The sequence below is a fragment of the Physeter macrocephalus genome, chromosome 9, assembly GCF_002837175.3.
Source record: "Physeter macrocephalus isolate SW-GA chromosome 9, ASM283717v5, whole genome shotgun sequence".
NCBI lineage: Eukaryota > Metazoa > Chordata > Mammalia > Artiodactyla > Physeteridae > Physeter > Physeter macrocephalus.
The window spans coordinates 61,543,065-61,561,653 of record NC_041222.1 but is presented as its reverse complement, the minus strand read 5'-3'; the positions used below and the strand labels follow the sequence as shown (position 1 = coordinate 61,561,653).

The window sequence follows — 18,589 nt, the reverse complement described above, 5'->3', positions numbered from 1 at the left end:
GCGCAGCCTCAGCGGCCATGGCTCACAGGCCCAGTCGCTCCGCGGCATGTGGGATCCTCCCAGACCGGGGCGCGAACCCGGTTCCCCTGCATCGGCAGGCGGACGCGCAACCACTGCGCCACCAGGGAAGCCCAACAGCGCCGGGGTCTTTGGCAAGTCACTGAAACTCCCCAGGCTTCAGGTGTTCCGTATGGAATTCAAGACACCGGCCCCATGGTGTTCTTACAAGCATTAAAGCACTCAACACAGAGCCTGGTACATGGTGTGTGCTAATAAAATCCATTATTTCTGTTATCATGACCATCGTTTGAGAAGAAATGTTATTTTAAATAACATCATTGTTGATAATATCACACGCAGGGAAAAGCTGACTGAGCTGGTGCTGCAATCAGCAAAGGCTCTATATAGTTCTGCCGAAGAGTTCAAAGGCAACAAGCTTGACGAGACATGCTTTCGCTAAGGGGAACGTGGGCAGACACCTCCCTAACACTCCCCAGAGGGTGTGGAGGAATGCACTTCTGGAAGGCAGCTTAACCAATGAGGACATCGTGTGAATGCACGATTCTGCAACCAGCAGAAGTCAACAGAGGTCACCAGCCGACCCCACAGTCACCAGAGGCCCTGGGGACAGAGAGAGCTAGAAATATCCGGGAAGCAAGGGGTCCCCATTGGGTGTTTTCTAAACAACCCTTACTGTGGCCTCTGTTCCCGGTTCCAACTTTCCAGCCCATTATGGGCTCAAACTGAACACAAGGGCAGGCAACCCTTAGCACCCCCCTTCTTCCTGTATTCCCCAAACCAAAATCTAGCAACCAAATACCACCATCATAATATTATTATAATAATGCTGTTACTGTTCTTATTAGCTACCCTTTAAAGCAATGGTTTTCAGCCCTATCAGGCCCTGAGCTCCTTTTTTATATCAAATGTTTGGTAATGCCCCCTTTACTCTTCTGAAGTGAAATGGAATTTATGGATGATAAAACCTCCCATCACTGGAGCCACCAAAAACATGTCCTTAAACTTCCCAGATGGCCTGCATGGGAGAGAAATGTCCCTGGCTAAGATCCACTGCTTTAAACTCCCCTTTAAGGCTAAAATATAACCTATTTAGAACAAGCCCCTGACACTCACAGGACTCCAGCATTTGGTCCTGGAAGGTCCACCCCCCCATCATTTTCTAAGGAACTGATACAGCCCAGAGAGTCTGAGATGGAGGCCCCAGGTTATCCAGGCAGAGAGAGAGCAGGACAGGCAAACCTCAGCCTGCAACCTTGCTATTCAGGATTCAAAAAATGAACTGGATCGTTAAAAAAAAAAAAAATGAACTGGATCATAAAGTGAGGCCTGTCCCTACATTTTGTAGATGCAACATCATAAAAACCAAGATAAATTCTTTAGAAAAAGGATACAATTAGCCTACAAAAGTTCTTTTCCTCAAAACAAAAATGTCATTATTAATAACCATCAACAGCTGAGTGTATATCCTGACAATTCTTCAGACATTCCAGGCAAGATGAAAGACAGCCCTTTTTTAAAAAATCCCACCAATTACTTCCATTTACATATGAACTTCGATAATTTCCCTGCTGTTCTAGATATCTGTATTTTCAAAACTCTTATCTGTATTAGCCATTCATAAAAACTTCTAGCATTTAGTGAGTCTTTACTCTGTAAGAGACACTATATTATACACTTGATATGATTTTCCCGTATATTTCTAACCCCTAAGGTAGATACTTTTACTATCTTCACTTTACAGATGAGCAAAATGAGGTATCAGAGCTTAAAAAAAAAAAAACTGGATTGTTATTGAAATCCGTATTTGTCTGATCCAAAGTCACTTAGCCAACACATTCTCCCCCTCTCTTCTCTAGAAATCTCACACTGGAACCACTCCTAATAGGTTTTTAGAAATATTCCAGCAAAGTCTAGATCACTGAAAAAAAAAGGGGGGCTGAGGGGAGACAAATGTTAACTATCATGTAAGTTCAGGCAGTTAAAATACACACTCCCCAGTCTCCAGAATTCCTGGTTTTGACTCGAAATCTTTGGTCTGGCCTGCCATTCCACTGCAGAGCTGCCACCTGTCCCCACATCATGGGTGGTGAAGCCCACACAGAGGGGTTTGGCCTTCTGGCCTTCTTGCTCTCCCCACCACTGGCAAATTGAAGGCCAACAAATAGAGCTGAAATCCTTATTTACAGTGAGCTATAACATGCATCTTTTCTTTCTTTGCTCGTTAAAATTAGCAATGTTCATTCTCTCCTTCAATTGGTATGCATATCTCAGAAATGCTGGGCAGAAATTTCCATGTGCCATTGGTAATAACGAAAGCTAACTTTAAGCACTGACCATGTTCTTAGTACTCTACAGAGTGCTCTGCAGGATCATCTCACAAGACCCCTGAGGTGAACACCATGAGTCACCTAATTCTACAGATGAGGAAACAGAAAGTTAAAGAGTCAAGACAAGTTATACAGTTTGTAAGCAGGGAAGCTAGGAATCAAACCCAGGTGGGTCACCAAAGCCAAGGATATAGACATAAAGGGTGCTCAGTGCCTCCAAAGGACTCTCCCCAAACTGAAGGCAGAGAGTTCACATCTTCACCAGAGAAAGGCTGCAGAGTGCTGGCGATGGAAGAGTCTCGGGTGGTCACAGACCTCCCTGCCTCAAAATGTGTTTCATTATTAAAGTCGGTAAGTTTTCATTACTACAGCATTGCTCCCATTTTCTTCTCTCCTGCACCCACCAAGAGACAAGAAAAGAAAAAGATTCTCTATTATGAACACATTAAAAACTGTCCAGTGGAATTTCAAATCCAGGCCTCCAGAGCACCACAAACAAACAAAACCCTTATTCCCATTTCGTCAGCTTATCACTCAGATCCCAGGACTTGAACAATCAGATCTAAGAGCAAAGTGGTTCCTCAGCTCTCAATCGAATGCACTTGTGCTCAGGGAAAGCATGGAGGTAACTGGTGGGCACCTTCTGAGACCACAGAAAAGGTCAAAAGGTAAGGGGTGTGTTTCTCAGGCAGAGGCAAAAAGTCCCCACTGGCCAAGCCACTTCGTGCCCCTGCCCGGGTGGCATCTACCTCCACCCCTGCCCTACCTCCCAAGGCTTTCTGATTACCCCCCAGTCATTCTCCTGAAGCTGAACAAGGAAACAAGACACACAACTGAAACACAGCAGGTTGGCTTAGGCTACTTCCGGTTTCTATTCTGGAAAAGGTCTCAGCACGATGGAGAACATATTTCATCTAAGACCAGGAACACCCTCCTTTTTGCTTCTACTTGTAAACAGCTGCACTCTCTCTCTCTCTCTCTCTCTCTCTCTCTCTCTCTTTTTTTTATAAGTAACCTCTTGAGGCTACTTCTATCTGCTCAGGTTATTTAGAGGTCTTCTACTTGTAAACAGCTGCACTCTCTCTCTCTCTCTCTCTCTCTCTCTCACTCTCATTTTTTGATAAGTAACCTCTTGAGGCTACTTCTATCTGCTCAATGGTTATTTAGAGGTAATACTATTTAATTCAAATCCTGCTGCCCAGGATGAAGATTGTTCAGCTAATCCATTTAAAGTATGTTTTCTTGGGATTCCCTGGCGGTCCAGTGGTTAGGACTCAGTGCTTTCACTGCCGGGGCCCAGGTTCAATCCCTGGTCGGGGAACTAAGATCCTGCAAGACATGTGGTGTGGTCAATAAATAAATAAATAAAGTATGTTTTCTCCCTACCTCATTTAATAATGCATTTCTTAGGATTAAAAATTAACATGTGCTCTTTTTAAAAAAAAAAATTGTAAAACAGTACAGATTAAAGGTAAAAGTGAACGTTCTCTCTCCCCCCCAATTCCTAAGAATAGCCAATGGTAGTAGTTGCTGTCCTCATCCTCGCAGGCATGTTTGTGCATATACAAAGACATATACTCAAAAAGAGGCTTCGGGCTTCCCTGGTGGCGCAGTGGTTGAGAATCCGCCTGCCGATGCAGGAGAGGCCCGCATACCGCAAAAAAAAAAAAAAAAACAAACAAACAAAAAAAGAAAAAAAAAAAAAAAAAAAAAAAGAGGCTTCATTCATTCTAAAATTAGGGTGCTCCACACACAGTTCTACAACGTGCTTTTTGCAGCCAGCACATTTCATTGACACTCCTGCACCTCCATCCATACAGAACAGCCTGCGTCTCTAATAGCTGCATTGCTCCTATTCACACTCAGGGTACCAGGAAAACTGTAACGAACTCTTGTATTTTCCTGGTATAGCTCTTCCCTGGGCACACACAGCTTGCTTGATTGAATCCATATTTTTGGATTGTTTATCTATCTCTCTCTATATATATTTTTTAACTAAACACTGTGTACAGAGAAACATATGAGTAATGACTTCTGGGAGAATTTCTCATCTTTATGATGCTGACTCTCTTCTGTTACTTCAGATATTAACAAGAGTGCCTCAGAAAGACCTTCTCTGACCAAACTCTAAATCAGCACCCCAAGTCACCACTACCCCCTTACCAGCTTCATTTTTCATCATAGCACTATCACACCCTAACGTAATATTATTTATGTGTTTGTTTGTTGATTCATAATCTCTCCAACTTCAGTGTAAGCTCATCAATGGCAGAGACGTTGCTGTTTTGTTTGCTGTTATATCCTAGTGCCTAGAAAACTTCACAGTAAATAGTTCATAGTAAATAGTAAGTCCAAAAAATATTTACTTGATAAATAACCATGTAAGAATAACACAATGGATATTAAAATGCATCCCTTCCTGAAATACTGGATTTCCAGCTTGAAGGGTTGTGTGTGTTTGTGTGTGTGTGTGTGTTGGTGTGTAGCTCTCATCAGAAGCAATACTGACACAATTTGAATATTATCTATAGCTCCAAGAACCAGTTCCTCAGTGTGGATTCTACTGTAAACATTTAAAACTAGTGGAGTTGGGTGGGACTCAGGAAATATTATAGCAGAAAATCAAAGGTCTTTGAACTACCATTCAGTCTTTTCTCCTCCCCTGAAAATCCTAGTTTTGCTAGTACCAATAAGGGGGATATTTGACTTTTTGTCCCTAATGTCAGATAACTTCTTCCCCAAGCATATTAAAATTACCTTTTTTATCTGGCAGTTTGTTTTTGGTCTGACGGTATAATCAGTGGATATTAAATAAGTATATGATAAGCTCATCACTAGGTCAGACTCAATAGGGTGTGATTTTTCTTTTTTTTTCTGATTTATTTTATTTTTGGCTGCGTTGGGTCTTCGTTGCTGCGTGCAGGCTTTTAGTTGCGGTGAGCAGGGGCTACTCTTCGTTGCGGCGCACGGGCTTCTCATTGCGGTGGCTTCTATTGTTGCAGAGCACAGGCTCTAGGCGCGCGGGCTTCAGTAGTTGTGGCTCGTGGGCTCTAGAGCACAGGCTCAGTAGTTGTGGCGCACGGGCTTAGTTGCTCCATGGCATGTGGGATCTGCCCAGACCAGGGCTCAAGCCTGTGTCCCCTGCATTGGCAGGTGTATTCTTAACCACTGCACCACCAGGGAAGCCCTTTTTTTTTTTCTTTTGTGATTTTTCTTGATATATATTGGGTTGGCCAAAAAGCTCGTTCGGGTTTTTCTGTAAGATGGAAAAAAACGAATGAACTTTTTGGCCAACCCAATACATCGTTATATTGGGTACCGCACCTAGTAGTAAATGCAAAAATTTAGTACAAGCTTACCTGTCATTCCGAAAGATCTTTGGTAGATACCTTCTGGGGAACCACATGGCCAGAGCACACATCAGAACCCAAAGGATTGCAAGTTCATCAAGCATCTGACCCAGGAAACTAAGGGTTGCATGGAAGTAGACGGATCCAATTCCTAGAATCAATTACAACCAATAAAAAAGGTCACATAGAAGAACAGACTCACAAATTCAATACACTGCTTAAGGATAGCCCTTTCACAAACAGCAATGAACAGGTCACTCTATCTCTCTGAGAAAAGAAACTGAAGGAAGAAACTCACACCACCTAGGCATGCAGACTTCAAGTCTAGAAAGAGAATTTGAAGAAGGGCCCAAACACCAGCACATCAGATCTTTCTTTTTTTTTTTTAACATCTTTATTGGAGTATAATTGCTTTACAATGGTGTGTTAGTTTCTGCTTTATAACAAAGTGAATCAGTTATACATATACATATGTTCCCATATCTCTTCCCTCTTGTGTCTCCTTCCCTCCCACAGATCTTTAATAACTGCACAAACACACTCTGTCTTCATCCACCTGTTCATGGGAACAGGCAGTAAATAAAACTGAACATTCTCTCACTGTTAAGAATTCCCAATCTGCCTGTGGAAGGAAATGAAAATTATACAAGTATTTCCCAGAATAATGAAGGATCAAACATCTAGAATTTGTTTTCTTTTTTTTTATTTTAGTCCATTAGAAACCACAGTTTCATCAGACTTCAATTGTTTCACCTGACTTTCTTCAGAAGTTCACAGAAAACTGCACTGGCACAACACCAATAGCTTTTACATAAATGAATTCTCAAACGCAATTGTGATAACTATGGTCAACCTTGTTATCAAGCCCAAAAGAGTCCTCCTTCTGGCATCTAGCAAACAACATAAAAGTTTGCTAAGACGTCAGAATGACTTTGGTTTACAAAACATAATGTTCAAAGGGGTCAGGGAGTGTGCAGAATTCTATTTCCTCCCTTTCAGCCCATGCTCGCAAACGAATCCACTTACCCACTACAACTAACAGAGTCCATATTAAGTAGATGCCACTGTTGAAGCATGTTGCATATTGACGAAACAAGCACATGCAGATGGGCGGTAAAACGAAAAACAAGACGTTGCTGATCTGGGGGGAGAAAATGTAAAACGAAAAGATGAATATTAAGTAAAAGGGCAAAAAGTGAAGCAGCTTGTTCCCAGCAGCTTGTTCCTTTGCAAATGGAGATGAATGTGGCCATACATCTTTTTTTAACCAAAAAAAAAAAAAAAAAAAAAGCACAACCAGGAAAACTCACAACTTCTTTAATAACCCTTTAGGGGGCTCCTTCCTGCCTTTCCCTTTTTTTTTTTTTTTTGTTTGTGTTGGGTCTTCGCTGCTGTGCACGGGCTTTGCCTAGTTGCCGCGAGCGGGGGCTACTCTTCTTTGCGGTGCACGGGCTTCTCATTGTGGTCCGCACCTACAGTGCAAGGAAGAGTAGCCCCCACTCGCCGCAACTAGAAAAAGCCCACGCGCAGCAAAGAAAACCCAACACAGCCAAAAAAACTAATTAATTAATTAATTTTTGGCTGCATTGGGTCTTTGTTGTTGCACGTGGGCTTTCTCTAGTTGTGGCGAGTGGGGGCTGCTCTTTGTTGTGGTGCCTGGGCTTATCATTGTGGTGGCTTCTCTTGTTGCAGAGCACGGGCTCTAGGCGCCGAGGCTCAGTGGTTGTGGCGCACGGGCTTAGTTGCCCCGCAGCATGTGGGATCTTCCCGGACCAGGGCTCGAACCCGTGTCCTGACCAAGGAAATCAAAACTAAACAAAATGCATCGCAAACTCCAGAACTTGAGGTGCAGTACAGGTAGGAATTGGCAACAACAGTAGCTAATGCACGCCTCTGTCACCATCTGGGAACAAGAGGGAATGGGAATGACACAGTCTTTAGAAAGGTGAGAAGGACAGAGTGGGAGAGAAATAAAGAGAGAACAAGACCTTTGCTCAGGGGTGCGATAGGAGCAAGGCTGCTGCCTTTGGTTAAAGTTCAAGACTGAAATCCCTCGTGGGGCTGCATCCTTCTGGAGAAGGCGGTACCTTGTTCTAGTTGGCCCATTCTGTTGGGGACCTTTTCCTCTTTCCCCGCTAGGAGCCCTCTGAGCTACTGGTGACCCTGGGCAAGAGTTTGGATAAATGGCCTCAGCTGTCCCAGGTGGTATGCAGTCTCCAGACTTGGAAATATAGCCAACTCTCATTTATTTACTAAGAAGGAGAGAAGGAAGAACCAGGACAAGGGTCTACGTATTATCACAGGCTTTAACTTTCCTTGGAATCATTTAAAGAATCAGAGATCTTAAAAAAAAAAATCAGAGATCTTTAAGAGTTAAAATGAGAGATCTTAAAGATACATTGCTTTACAAGGGGATATAATTAAGGGCCCAGAAAGGCTCCCAGGCTGGCCAAAGTCAGAGAGGCAGTCACCCACAGAGCTGGGGCCAGCATCCAGCCACTCCTTCCAATGCCTCAAGCTGATGTTTTTTCACCTCCAGCCCACCCAACCACATTCCGACCTCCTTGGCTTCAGGACTCAATGGGCATCTAAAAATTCTGAATTGCATCACACACTGTGCACCTATGACCTTTATGTGATTTAAACACGGCTCTCCTTTTTGTTAAACACAGAAGTAGGAGGAATAAGAGGAGGTGACAGGGGAGAAGAGGGAGAAAAATGGAATTGTTATACTGTAAGTAACTTTCTCCTTTCACATACATGAATGTGTTCTCCGTGTAAGAAAAAGAATACATTACAAAACTAAAGTCTTCCTTTCTATCCTCCTTCCCGGAGATATCCCCTCTTCTCAGATTCACAATCTTCAATTTCTTTGCATTTATGTGAATACACATATATCATATATTACAACATTATCATTCTGCAACTCCTTCTCATTCGACAACATGCCTTGCAAACTTTTTCATCTGAGCTTTATCACACTTGCTGTAAGTGCTGCAGACAGCAGCAGTTTATTGAGCCATTCTCCAGTGGGAGGCGCACCAATTTGCAGCCCCACCTACAATGCCAGGGAATAAATATAACACAGCTTTTTACCCCAGTACAGTCATCCCTCGGTATCTGTGGGGGATTGTTTCCAGGACCCCCTCAGATACCAAACTCACCTGGATACTCAGGTCTCTTTATATAAAATGGCATAATATTTGCATATAACATACACACATCCTCCTGTATACTTTAAATCATCTCTAGATTACGTATAATACCTAATACAGTGTAAATGCTAAGTAAACAGTTGTAAATACAGCGACTTCCCTGGTGGTGCAGTGGTTAAGACTCCACGCTCTCAATGCAACGGGCCTGGGTTTAATCCCTGGTCAGGGAACTAGATCCCACATGCATGCCACAACTAAGGAGCTGGCGAGCCGCAAATAAGGAGCCCACCTGCTGCAACTAAGATCTGGCGCAACCAAATAAAAATAAAAAAATTTTTTTAAGTTGTAAATACAATGTAAATGCTATGTAAATAGTTGCCAATGTACAGCAATTCAACCCTTGCTTTCTGGAACTTTCTGGAATTTTTTTTTCAAATATTTTCAATCCACGATTGATTGAATCCACAGATACAGAACCATGGATACAGAGGGCCAACTGTATATGTTTATTGCCTCAAGTTCTCTCAATCTCCTTTGCTTCAGCCAGGTGCAACTATCTATGGCCAAGCTGCTCCTTAAAAGGCTTTTTCAATCTATGTTACCACTAGCAATGTACACAATAATAACTTTTAAATGTATTTACGCACCAGTCACAACAACATGAGGTCATTTATTACACCTGCAGTAAAATTATGATACCTCAAATATTTTTAATGCCCATATTAGGGAGTTCAACTTAGAAGCACTATTTTAACAGTCCCAAATAACACTGAAATCACATTATTGCTTCTGCACAGCCCATCTACCAGTGCCTGCTGGTCTCCACCATGCTTTTTAAAGACATCAATCTATGGGGACTTCCCTGGCGGTCCAGTGGTTAAGACTTCGCCCTTCCAGTGCAGGGGGGGCGAGTTTGATCCCTGGTCAGGGAACTAAGATCCTGCATGCCGCATGGTACGGCCAAAATTTTTTTTTTCAATTAAAAAAAAAAAAGACATCAATCTATGAAAAGGAAAAGACCAAATTAGGGGGAGACGCTCCCCAAGACAAAAAGAGGAAGGAACTCCTAAAGAAATACGGAAAAGCAAACAAGTCGTTGGTAAAAGACAGATTCATTTGTTGAAAGACAGATTCAATGGCTCCATGTCTACTGAGAAATGAAACTTCCCCTCAAAGTTGTGTGGCTCACTAAAGTTGAACAGTTCAGCCAAGGGGTATTTTTTAAAGCCTATTGTTGGATTATCCTTTGGAGAATTGGTTTGTTCAATGCCTGCAGAACAGATTTTTTTTTTTAATTAAAAGGAAACCACAATTTTAAAATTTATTATTTCCTTAGAAAGTTCCTCATTCTATGAATTCCTACCAGCCATTTGTACCAAAATAATCTCAGGAACACACTGCAATCTCATCCTGACGCATGTGATCGTGCACTTTCCCAGACAGAGGGTAAATACTGACACAGCAACAGGCTGTAAGTTTTTCTGAACAGCAAGTTCATAAACAGCTAGGGGCATTACCCTGGCTGAGTAGACTGTCTATGTATCTTAATCGTATGCAGATTCCTAACTATCCATTCCATTGCTCCCTTTCTGCCTCTGGAATGACCAACTGTCCTGGTATGCCTGGCACTGAGGAGGGTTTCCAGGACATGGGACTTCAGTTTCAAAAATGGGCAAGTCCCAGGCAAACCAGGACAAGTTGGTCACCCGACTCAGAAGCCTTCCTGCAAAATCCCCTACCCCACCTCCACAGTACACCAACCCCCAGCAGAGTACTAATAACACCTCAGTGACTTGTACATACCTCTCCTATGGTCCTCACCACCCAGATGACAGTTTGCAGGTCTGGTCTCTGTGATAGGCACACAGTTGCCCAGCAAATGGGTGGGTGGGTGGATGGATGGATGGATGGATGGAGAGACTGATAGATTGACTGATGGATAACTCTGCCCTGCAGATAGTGGGATGTGGGCTTTGGCAAATAAAGAGAACTCTACTTATCTTGACGATTGGGAGCAGAGCTGATTAGGAGAGGTGACAGATCATGGACTGATTTTAGGCATATATTTTGCTTCAAGACTTTTTTCCAGCAACAGTTGATTTCCTCTGTCCCCTTGAGTCCCCAACAAAATTCCCAAAGGCCAAGCTCGGTGATTAAAAGACATATCCCCCTTTTCTCCAAAGCTGCTAGGTCTGGAGTCTTTCTCTTTAGTGTGACTGGGCCTTAAAATTTAAAACATAAAAAGGAACTCAATTCAATAAAACTTGTATTTAGAAGAAACAGTACAAAATGTGCAAAAGCAAAAGATGTGTAAGGGCATGAGGTGTTCTTGGGCTTGGAGAGATATTTGGGCTTGGCTCACGCAAAGGACAATGACAAAATTTGAGGCAATGGAGATTTGCGGGGACCAAAAGCAAAATGCTCTGTACTCCCAAACATCGCCAGTGGGAACACAGATCAGAGTACTCTCTCTGGTGGACCATTAAGTAACAATTATCAGCCTTCGAAGTAAATACTCCCCTCCACACAGCAATTTCCCATCTAGAATTAGTACTTGGAGAAGTATATCCAGATGCCTATTTGAGAATATCCACTGCATCACTGTTCAGAAACCAAAATGAAAACAATAAACAGAAACTCCCTTAAATGTCCACCAATAATGAATTGACTGGTTTAATAAATTATGGTCAATCCATTAAATGGAATACTGTATAGACATTGTGAAGAAGAAGATAATTCTATATGATCCAATATGGGATTATCTCCAAGACAAATTGAGGGAAAAAACCAAGGTGCAGAAGAGTTTCTGTAGTATGATCTCAATTGGGGTGTGGTGTGTATATACACTGTAGTTGCACACATATCTTTTATGTTTACACAAATACACATGATTTTTGCATGCTTATAAAATGTCTGAAAAGATACAGAAGGGTATTTTTTGCTTTATAACTTGCATACTCTGATTTTTTTTTTTACCATGATCAAGTTGTTACTTTTATAATAAACAACAATAGCAAAAAACTACTTTAAGGGACTCCCCTGGTGGCCCAGTGGTTAAGACTGCACTTCCATTGCAGGGGGCCCAGGTTCAATCCCTGGTTGGGGAACCAAGATCCTGCATGCCACACGGCACGGCCAAAAAAAAAAAAAAACTACTTTAAACAAAACTTTTTTTCCCCATATCAAACACCATGATTAGCCTAGAGATCAAATGGTCCCAATGCAGGAGTTTTAAGTTAAAGAATGACTGAACAATAAATACCTGTACCATGCTAAATAAATAAATCTAAAGTAGCTACAACAGCATTTGCATCTTCAAGAGCAGTATTTTAGTAGGATCAAATGGACCGTCCAAGTTCTAACTCTAGTTCTGCCATTTTCTTGACCTTAGCAAGTTACACAATCTATCTAGACACCAGTTTCCCCCTTTACGAAGCGGATGTAATAAATAGCACCCACTGCTGAGGGTGACTGTAGAGTACCCAGCAGAGCTTCAACACACAGCGAACAACTAGTGGTAGCCAGGAGTAACTGAAGTTGCAGTAGTGATGTGCTACTGCCAAGCTCCATTAAGAAGGTTCTAGATTCCCCCCCCCAGTCTTCTCCTGATTTTACTTCTTTATTCCTTCAAATTTTTTCTCAAAATGAGTAATGATTATTATTTTCTTGTAAAGTGGATAATTAGGCCTGCTGCCTTGCTATGAGGATTTAATGAGATGTTTGTCACCAAGTAATAGCTCGATGTCTTCCTTAATACAGGCGTAAGATAAGCATGGGTTTGTCTATGATGAGGATCAGAAGATAACTAGGACGTGAGAAGAAGAGGAGGAAACGTTTTTTTGATAAACTCTTCGGATCGACACTCTACAAAGTTTGATGGCCAACTACTTCTCTGAGACCCTCAATCTCGCCACTTTGCTAAAGCAAATTCTGCGGTTTATAAGTATTCCAAAGAATTAGGTTTGCCAGGCAGACCCGCAGAGCTAATCAGCCACAGACACTGCAGCTGAAAATCAACAGCTCATTTCTAAAAAAGACTTTGGCACTCACTACGAAACAGCTCCAATGGAAGTTAAGACAAAATAAGGTCTCCACCTCATCCAGCACTCTGGGGCTTTTCAAGGCAGACTCAGAGCAGCTATACACTAACATTTTTGGCCATATAACCAGGCCTGACTCTGCTGGCCTCAGACTCCACAGATAATTACCTTGCTGGGTGTGTGAGAACCTGTCCCCAAGCTGTCATTTCTTCATTAACTCTGGTGAAATCCTTAGTAATACTCTCCACTTACAAGTGGAGAAACTGAGTTACTGCCGTTGAAAGCACCCAGCCCTGCTCCAGTTCATCCTCTGAAGGTACCTGTCCACACCTGATAGCTTGCTCTGAAACAGGTTGTACAATAGGTGAAGGGTGGCCATCTCCACTGACTGCATCTGTCACAGCGTCTAGGGGCAGCAGAGGGCCAGGTTTCCTTGAGGAATTAATCCGGTCATAAAAAAAGGAGGAACGTTTGCTGGGAGGGCAGCAATGGATTTCAGCACTGAGGGGAGGGAGAGTGCAGGCTCTGGATTGTGGCCCCAGCCATGCCAGAAATGTGCGCAGAGCAGCTCCCCTCTGGAGAGCTCAGTTTCCTCATCAATGAATAGGAGAGGGACTAGCTCATGGGAGATCCTTCCAGGCAAGAAGTATTTGACTCAAGCCAAGGACATTCTCTCCAGCAAATCTAAGGGGGAAATCCTAAAGAACAATCTCAAATTCACAGCGACTTTTAAACCGGGAGTTCCTGTTTTCCATGTTAGGGCAGTGAAATGAAAAGCCACAGAAATGACCATGCAAAGTCTCACATTTTGGTACCAGAATCCTGAAGCATGGGCATAGCAAAAACAAGAGGCATTTCCTTCCCAACTGCAGGCTTTCTCTCCCACAAAGACTAAAAGCACACAGGATTCTGCAGTGGGGAAGTTTCATTTTGCCCACATCTAGAGACCTAGGCAAGTCCATAAAACACGCACACGATCCCTCCCAAGTTTCCCTTTCACTTCCCAGGCTTAATAACTGAAGAATGCACAGGCCTGGGGGAGGTGAACTTGGGGCTGGTGTGAAACTGTACTACAGGCAAGGAAATAAGAACTCGTAGCAATTAACTTGATTCTGGCCCAAAGGAACTCGACCTATTATTGGTGTACGCTTGGGGCGGGGCCAACCTTCGGCGTGGGCCCCGCCCCAGAGAGCTGCCGGGAGGTCTCCGCGTTTCCCCGGACTACTAGAGCAGGTGCTCAGGGCAAAAACGCACAATGCGACCCAAGTGCGTCACGCCACAGAGATCCTAAGGGACGAAGGGAGTAGTCCTGGCGGGTTCACCGCCTCCACTGACCCAAACTGGAAGAATGGACTGACACGGAGCACTGGCTCCGGGACAGGTGAGGACCAAACAAGACAATAGAGCCATCAGAAAGAAATGACTTAGAGGAGGAGGATGAGCCCAGATGTCGGCGATAGGGACAAGAGAGCAGGACAGATAGAGAACTGGAAGGCGCGCAGGGGGGGGTGGGGGGGGCGTGGGTCGACTCTGGCCCTGGAGCGAAAATGCCCCAGATGCGCGCACAGACCCAGGTCCAGGCTCCAGGCGCGGCGGCGCTTGGGGACAGCCCCCTCCCGCGAGCCCGGCTGCCATCCCCACTCCCGCACTCCGCACCGTGTTGTAGAACTCGGCGATGGCAGGCACGATGGTGTAGTTGTCCTCGCACCAGTCCACCTCTGAGCTGCCAGCCCGCAGCTGGTCCCACCAGTGCGGGGAGCTCATGGCCGCTCTGGGGCATTGGAGCAGCTGCTCCCGCAGCCGAGAGGAGGCCAGAGCTGCTGCTGGAAACCAACGGCGGTGGTGGCAGCAGCAGCGGCGGCTTTATGCACCACGGGGCAGCCGCCGGATGTGGCGCCTCCTGGGCCGGCCTCTCGCGGCTCCGCTCTGCAGCGTAGGACGTGACTGGCTCGCAGACCCCTCCCTCGGCTCCGCCCCCTGGGGGGAGCCCGCGGGACCTTGAGCCCCGGTCACGCCCACCCCGGAGGCGGGATGCGCGGGGGAGGGGAGAGTCGGGGGGGAGGGGACCTGTCTCCTCCTCCCCCATCCCTGGACGCGTCTGTTGCCAGCAGGTGGCAAAGGCCTTGACGGGCCTGCCCACGCCCACCTTGCGGCTCAGACTTGCAGGCGCCCCCTTACCCCAGTTGCGCAAAGAGCGCCAGAGCCCGCCCTGGCAAAAATTTGAAAACCCAGAAATTAAGAAACGCAGGAGGACCCGGCCCCTACAAAATCGTGGCACCCTTTGCTCGGACTTGCCTGCATGTCGGAGAACATGTCCGAGTGCACGTGGCACGCCTACACTCACGGCAGAGAAAAGCCCTCAGTCCCTCCGGCTTGCTTGGTGCGTTGGGCTAAGGCAGGAAGACCTTGGGGTCTGCAGTGGCCGAGGACTCTCCCACACAGCCTCTGCCACCCACACCTGGGTAGAGCACTTCTGCAGTTTTGAATACTTTCCTGCCCTGGGTCCCGTGGACTCCAGCGTTAGAATGTAGTCTTCGTTTACACATAGGGTCAAACTTCAGCTATCCCAGTCCCCAAAAGATGCAGTGTGGCAGGTATGACACCTCCAGAACATCCCAGGTACAAGGGATGATGACAGATATATTGCACTTACTATGTGCCAGGCGCTGTTTGAAGAGCTTCCGAGTGTGTCACTCATTTAGTGCTCCCAGAGGGGATCCTGCGAAGTGGGTTCTATCAGCAATGCCATTCCAGCCAGTAAGTGTCAGGGCTAGAAATCAAATTCAGGATGATCTCAGATCTGCTCATCACTGCTTTACTTTTGCTGCTGTAACTATTGTGTAGTTTCTAAACCAAAGTTAATCTGGTTCCAGCGATTCCTGAAGAAAGAGAAAGCCTGTCATTTTCGTTTTGGTCATAGCTCTGGTCCTTCTTCCTTGGGCAGTTCTAGGATTCCAGGTCAAGATGGCAGTGGCAGAATAGGCCCTGGTCAGGTGACTGTCACTAGTATCTCTTTGCTCCAGCCGTCATGGTACCCGGAAGGCCAGAACCTCCCCAGAGGCTGACCTCTCTCTGGCTTGACAGTCCCCTTGGACCCTGGCTGGTGTTCCAGTGCCTTATGCCCCCAGTTCCTTCTTCCACAGGTACTTGCACAGACACTCACTTGTCTTTCCAGCTCTCCATCACTGGCAGAAACTGCAAGGCCCACTCTTCTCCTAGTCTCCAGGAAATCCAGCTTTCTCCGCCCAGAGCTAGACCACACTCCTCCTTTCAACTTTGTCCCAACTCCTATCCTGTCCTCTTCCTAAACAGCCAGTTCCACTGTGTCCTGAAATTCAGGACCCAGTGACCTTCTCTTAAGGTCAGAATTACCCAGATCTGCAGGATACCCAGTGTGAGCTGGCCGCTGAAGTGGGAGGAAGAAAACATTTCCCACAGACACAAAAGAAAAAGTACATCAGTTAATTTCTCAGTGTCTTACAGCGTTACACCAACTGCCCAACAATAGTTCTCCATGTTAAGGTTTTACTCCTTCTAATATTTTAGGTGGAAATGTGTTCATATTCATTAATTCTGATGGTGTAAAACACACCATCATTTCATATGCCAGTGGCTCTCAGAGTGTGAGATCCCTTTCAGGTCAAAGCTCATTTCCTATTAACACTATGACATTATCTGCCCTTTTTGCTCTCATTCTCTCACCAGTGTACACTGAAGTTTTTCAGAGGCTATGTGTTGTGTGATGGCATTATCTCTCTGATAGCTAATGGAACGTGTACTTGTGTATTCTTCAGTATTAAAAGTCTCTGTGTAGGGTGTGGAGAAAAAGGAATGTAACTTGGTGCAGCCACTATGGAGAACAGTATGGAGGTTCCTTAAAAAACTAAAAATAGAGTTACTATATGATCCAGCAATCCCACTCCTGGGCATATACCCAGAGAAAACTATAAAAGACACATGCACCCCGACATCCATAGCAGCACTATTTACAATATCTAAGTCATGGAAGCAACCTAAATGTCCATCGACAGATGAATGGATAAAGAAGATGTGATGTTTATACACGATGGAATATTACTCAGCCATAAAAGAGAATGACATAATGCCATTTGCAGCAACATGGATACATCTAGAGATTATCATGCTAAATGAAGCCAGATAGAGAAAAGCAAATATCATATGACATCACTTGTATGTGGAATCTAAAAAAAAAAAAATACAAATAAACTTATTTACAAAACAGAGATAGACTTACAGACATAGAAAACAAACTTATAGTTACCAAAGGGGAACGGGGGGGAGAGGGATTATTAGAGGGAAATTAGGAGTTTGAGATTAACATATACACACTACTATATATAAAATAGATAACCAACAGGACCTACTGTATAGCACAGGAAACTATACTCAATATATTGTAATAATCTATAAGGGAAAAGAATCGGAAAAAGAATATATATATCTAAATCATTGTACTGTATACCTGAAACTCACACAACATTGTAAATCAACTATACTTCAATAAAAAATAAGTGTGTAAATTTCTAATATGGTAAATATAGATAGATATTACTACATAAACAAAAGTTCTTTATATTCCTTAATTTTTGAGTATTAGAGTCCTCAGTCCTCAGTCCTCCTCCCAATTAAATCATTTGTAAAAGATTTTTTATCATTTAGAATTTTAAAATATTTATTGAATGAGAGCTTTTAGACGTAGACATACATCATTATACCTCATTCTTGTGCCCACACAAAAAGGAAAATATAAGCAAAATAAATTCATTAAGGAATTCCTATAGTCCCTTCACACACAGAATCTCTATTCTTCTGAATCATTTTTTGACTCAAAATTGTTGATGTACGTAATTACCAGGTGCTGGTGATGCAGCATTTTAAAGAGTACTTCACTATTGTTTGCTTTCAAGCCACTAACATCTCATGTATACCTTTTAATGCTGACACATTCTTGATCTTACCTGAAGGTGTCAACAGAAGGTTTTCAGACAACAGGCAGCATGTTTCTTTTCCAGATGGTCCTTATACAACTTGTTGACGGAAACATGGAGATTACAGTTGCCAAGTCTTCCCACCAGAAATAACCGCTGAGTTTGTGTGTGTTCAGGCAGTGACAAAACACCTCAGCTGTCACCTGACCAACCAGGATTATAAAATGCCATTCATTGTAAGATGAACCTGAAATTCAGAGATGTTACAATGCAGTACAGTGTGAGTTTTAACATCAATGAAATCTGGAATTTGCTGGATATTATTCATTCTTCTCTTCAAGTCCTGCTACGAGAATGATAGGGAGTTTTCCTCCTACACGGGAACTCTTATTGTAGGTGACAGTTCTGATTCAAAATCAAAGCTGACCCCTTGGGTTCCGTCTAATTAAAACTGAACAGAGAGACAGTGCTCAAGCCAAAAGCCATTGGTGAGCAGCATGAAGGATGCAAGTTACATTACTCCAAATATGCCTGTGTTGGTCTTCTTGGAAGCGTTTTAACAGTTTTCTGATGTTTTCATCCACTCTCTCCATTGCTAACATTTTTTCAATGAATATAACCTTAGTCAATTACCTAATGATAGGTCATGATGTTAATTTTTTTATATAAATTTATTTATTTAATTTGTTTATTTTTGGCTGCATTGGGTCTTCATTGCTGTGCGTGGGTTTTCTCTAGTTGCAGCGA

General features: G+C 43.8%; 1 protein-coding gene across 6 annotated transcripts in view; it reads right to left on the bottom strand.

The window, feature by feature from the left end:
* Window positions 1-14,799, bottom strand: part of ACER2 (alkaline ceramidase 2) — a 36,514-nt gene extending 21,715 nt beyond the window's left edge. For 4 of the 6 annotated variants that reach the window (XM_028494018.2, XM_024126765.2, XM_028494020.2 and 1 more), the window contains exons 1-3: window positions 14,550-14,799; window positions 6,725-6,839; window positions 5,708-5,849 (exon numbers count right to left, since the gene is read on the bottom strand). In XM_028494018.2, coding sequence (XP_028349819.1) covers window positions 5,708-5,849; window positions 6,725-6,839; window positions 14,550-14,657 — 365 coding nt within the window. In that variant the 5' untranslated portion in view covers window positions 14,658-14,799. Of the gene's footprint in view, window positions 1-5,707; window positions 5,850-6,724; window positions 6,840-10,656; window positions 11,234-14,549 lie in introns of those variants that run through there. The other 2 variants (XM_028494022.2, XM_028494021.2) reach the window with 2 other exon arrangements.
* Between the last annotated feature and the right edge of the window lie 3,790 nt (window positions 14,800-18,589).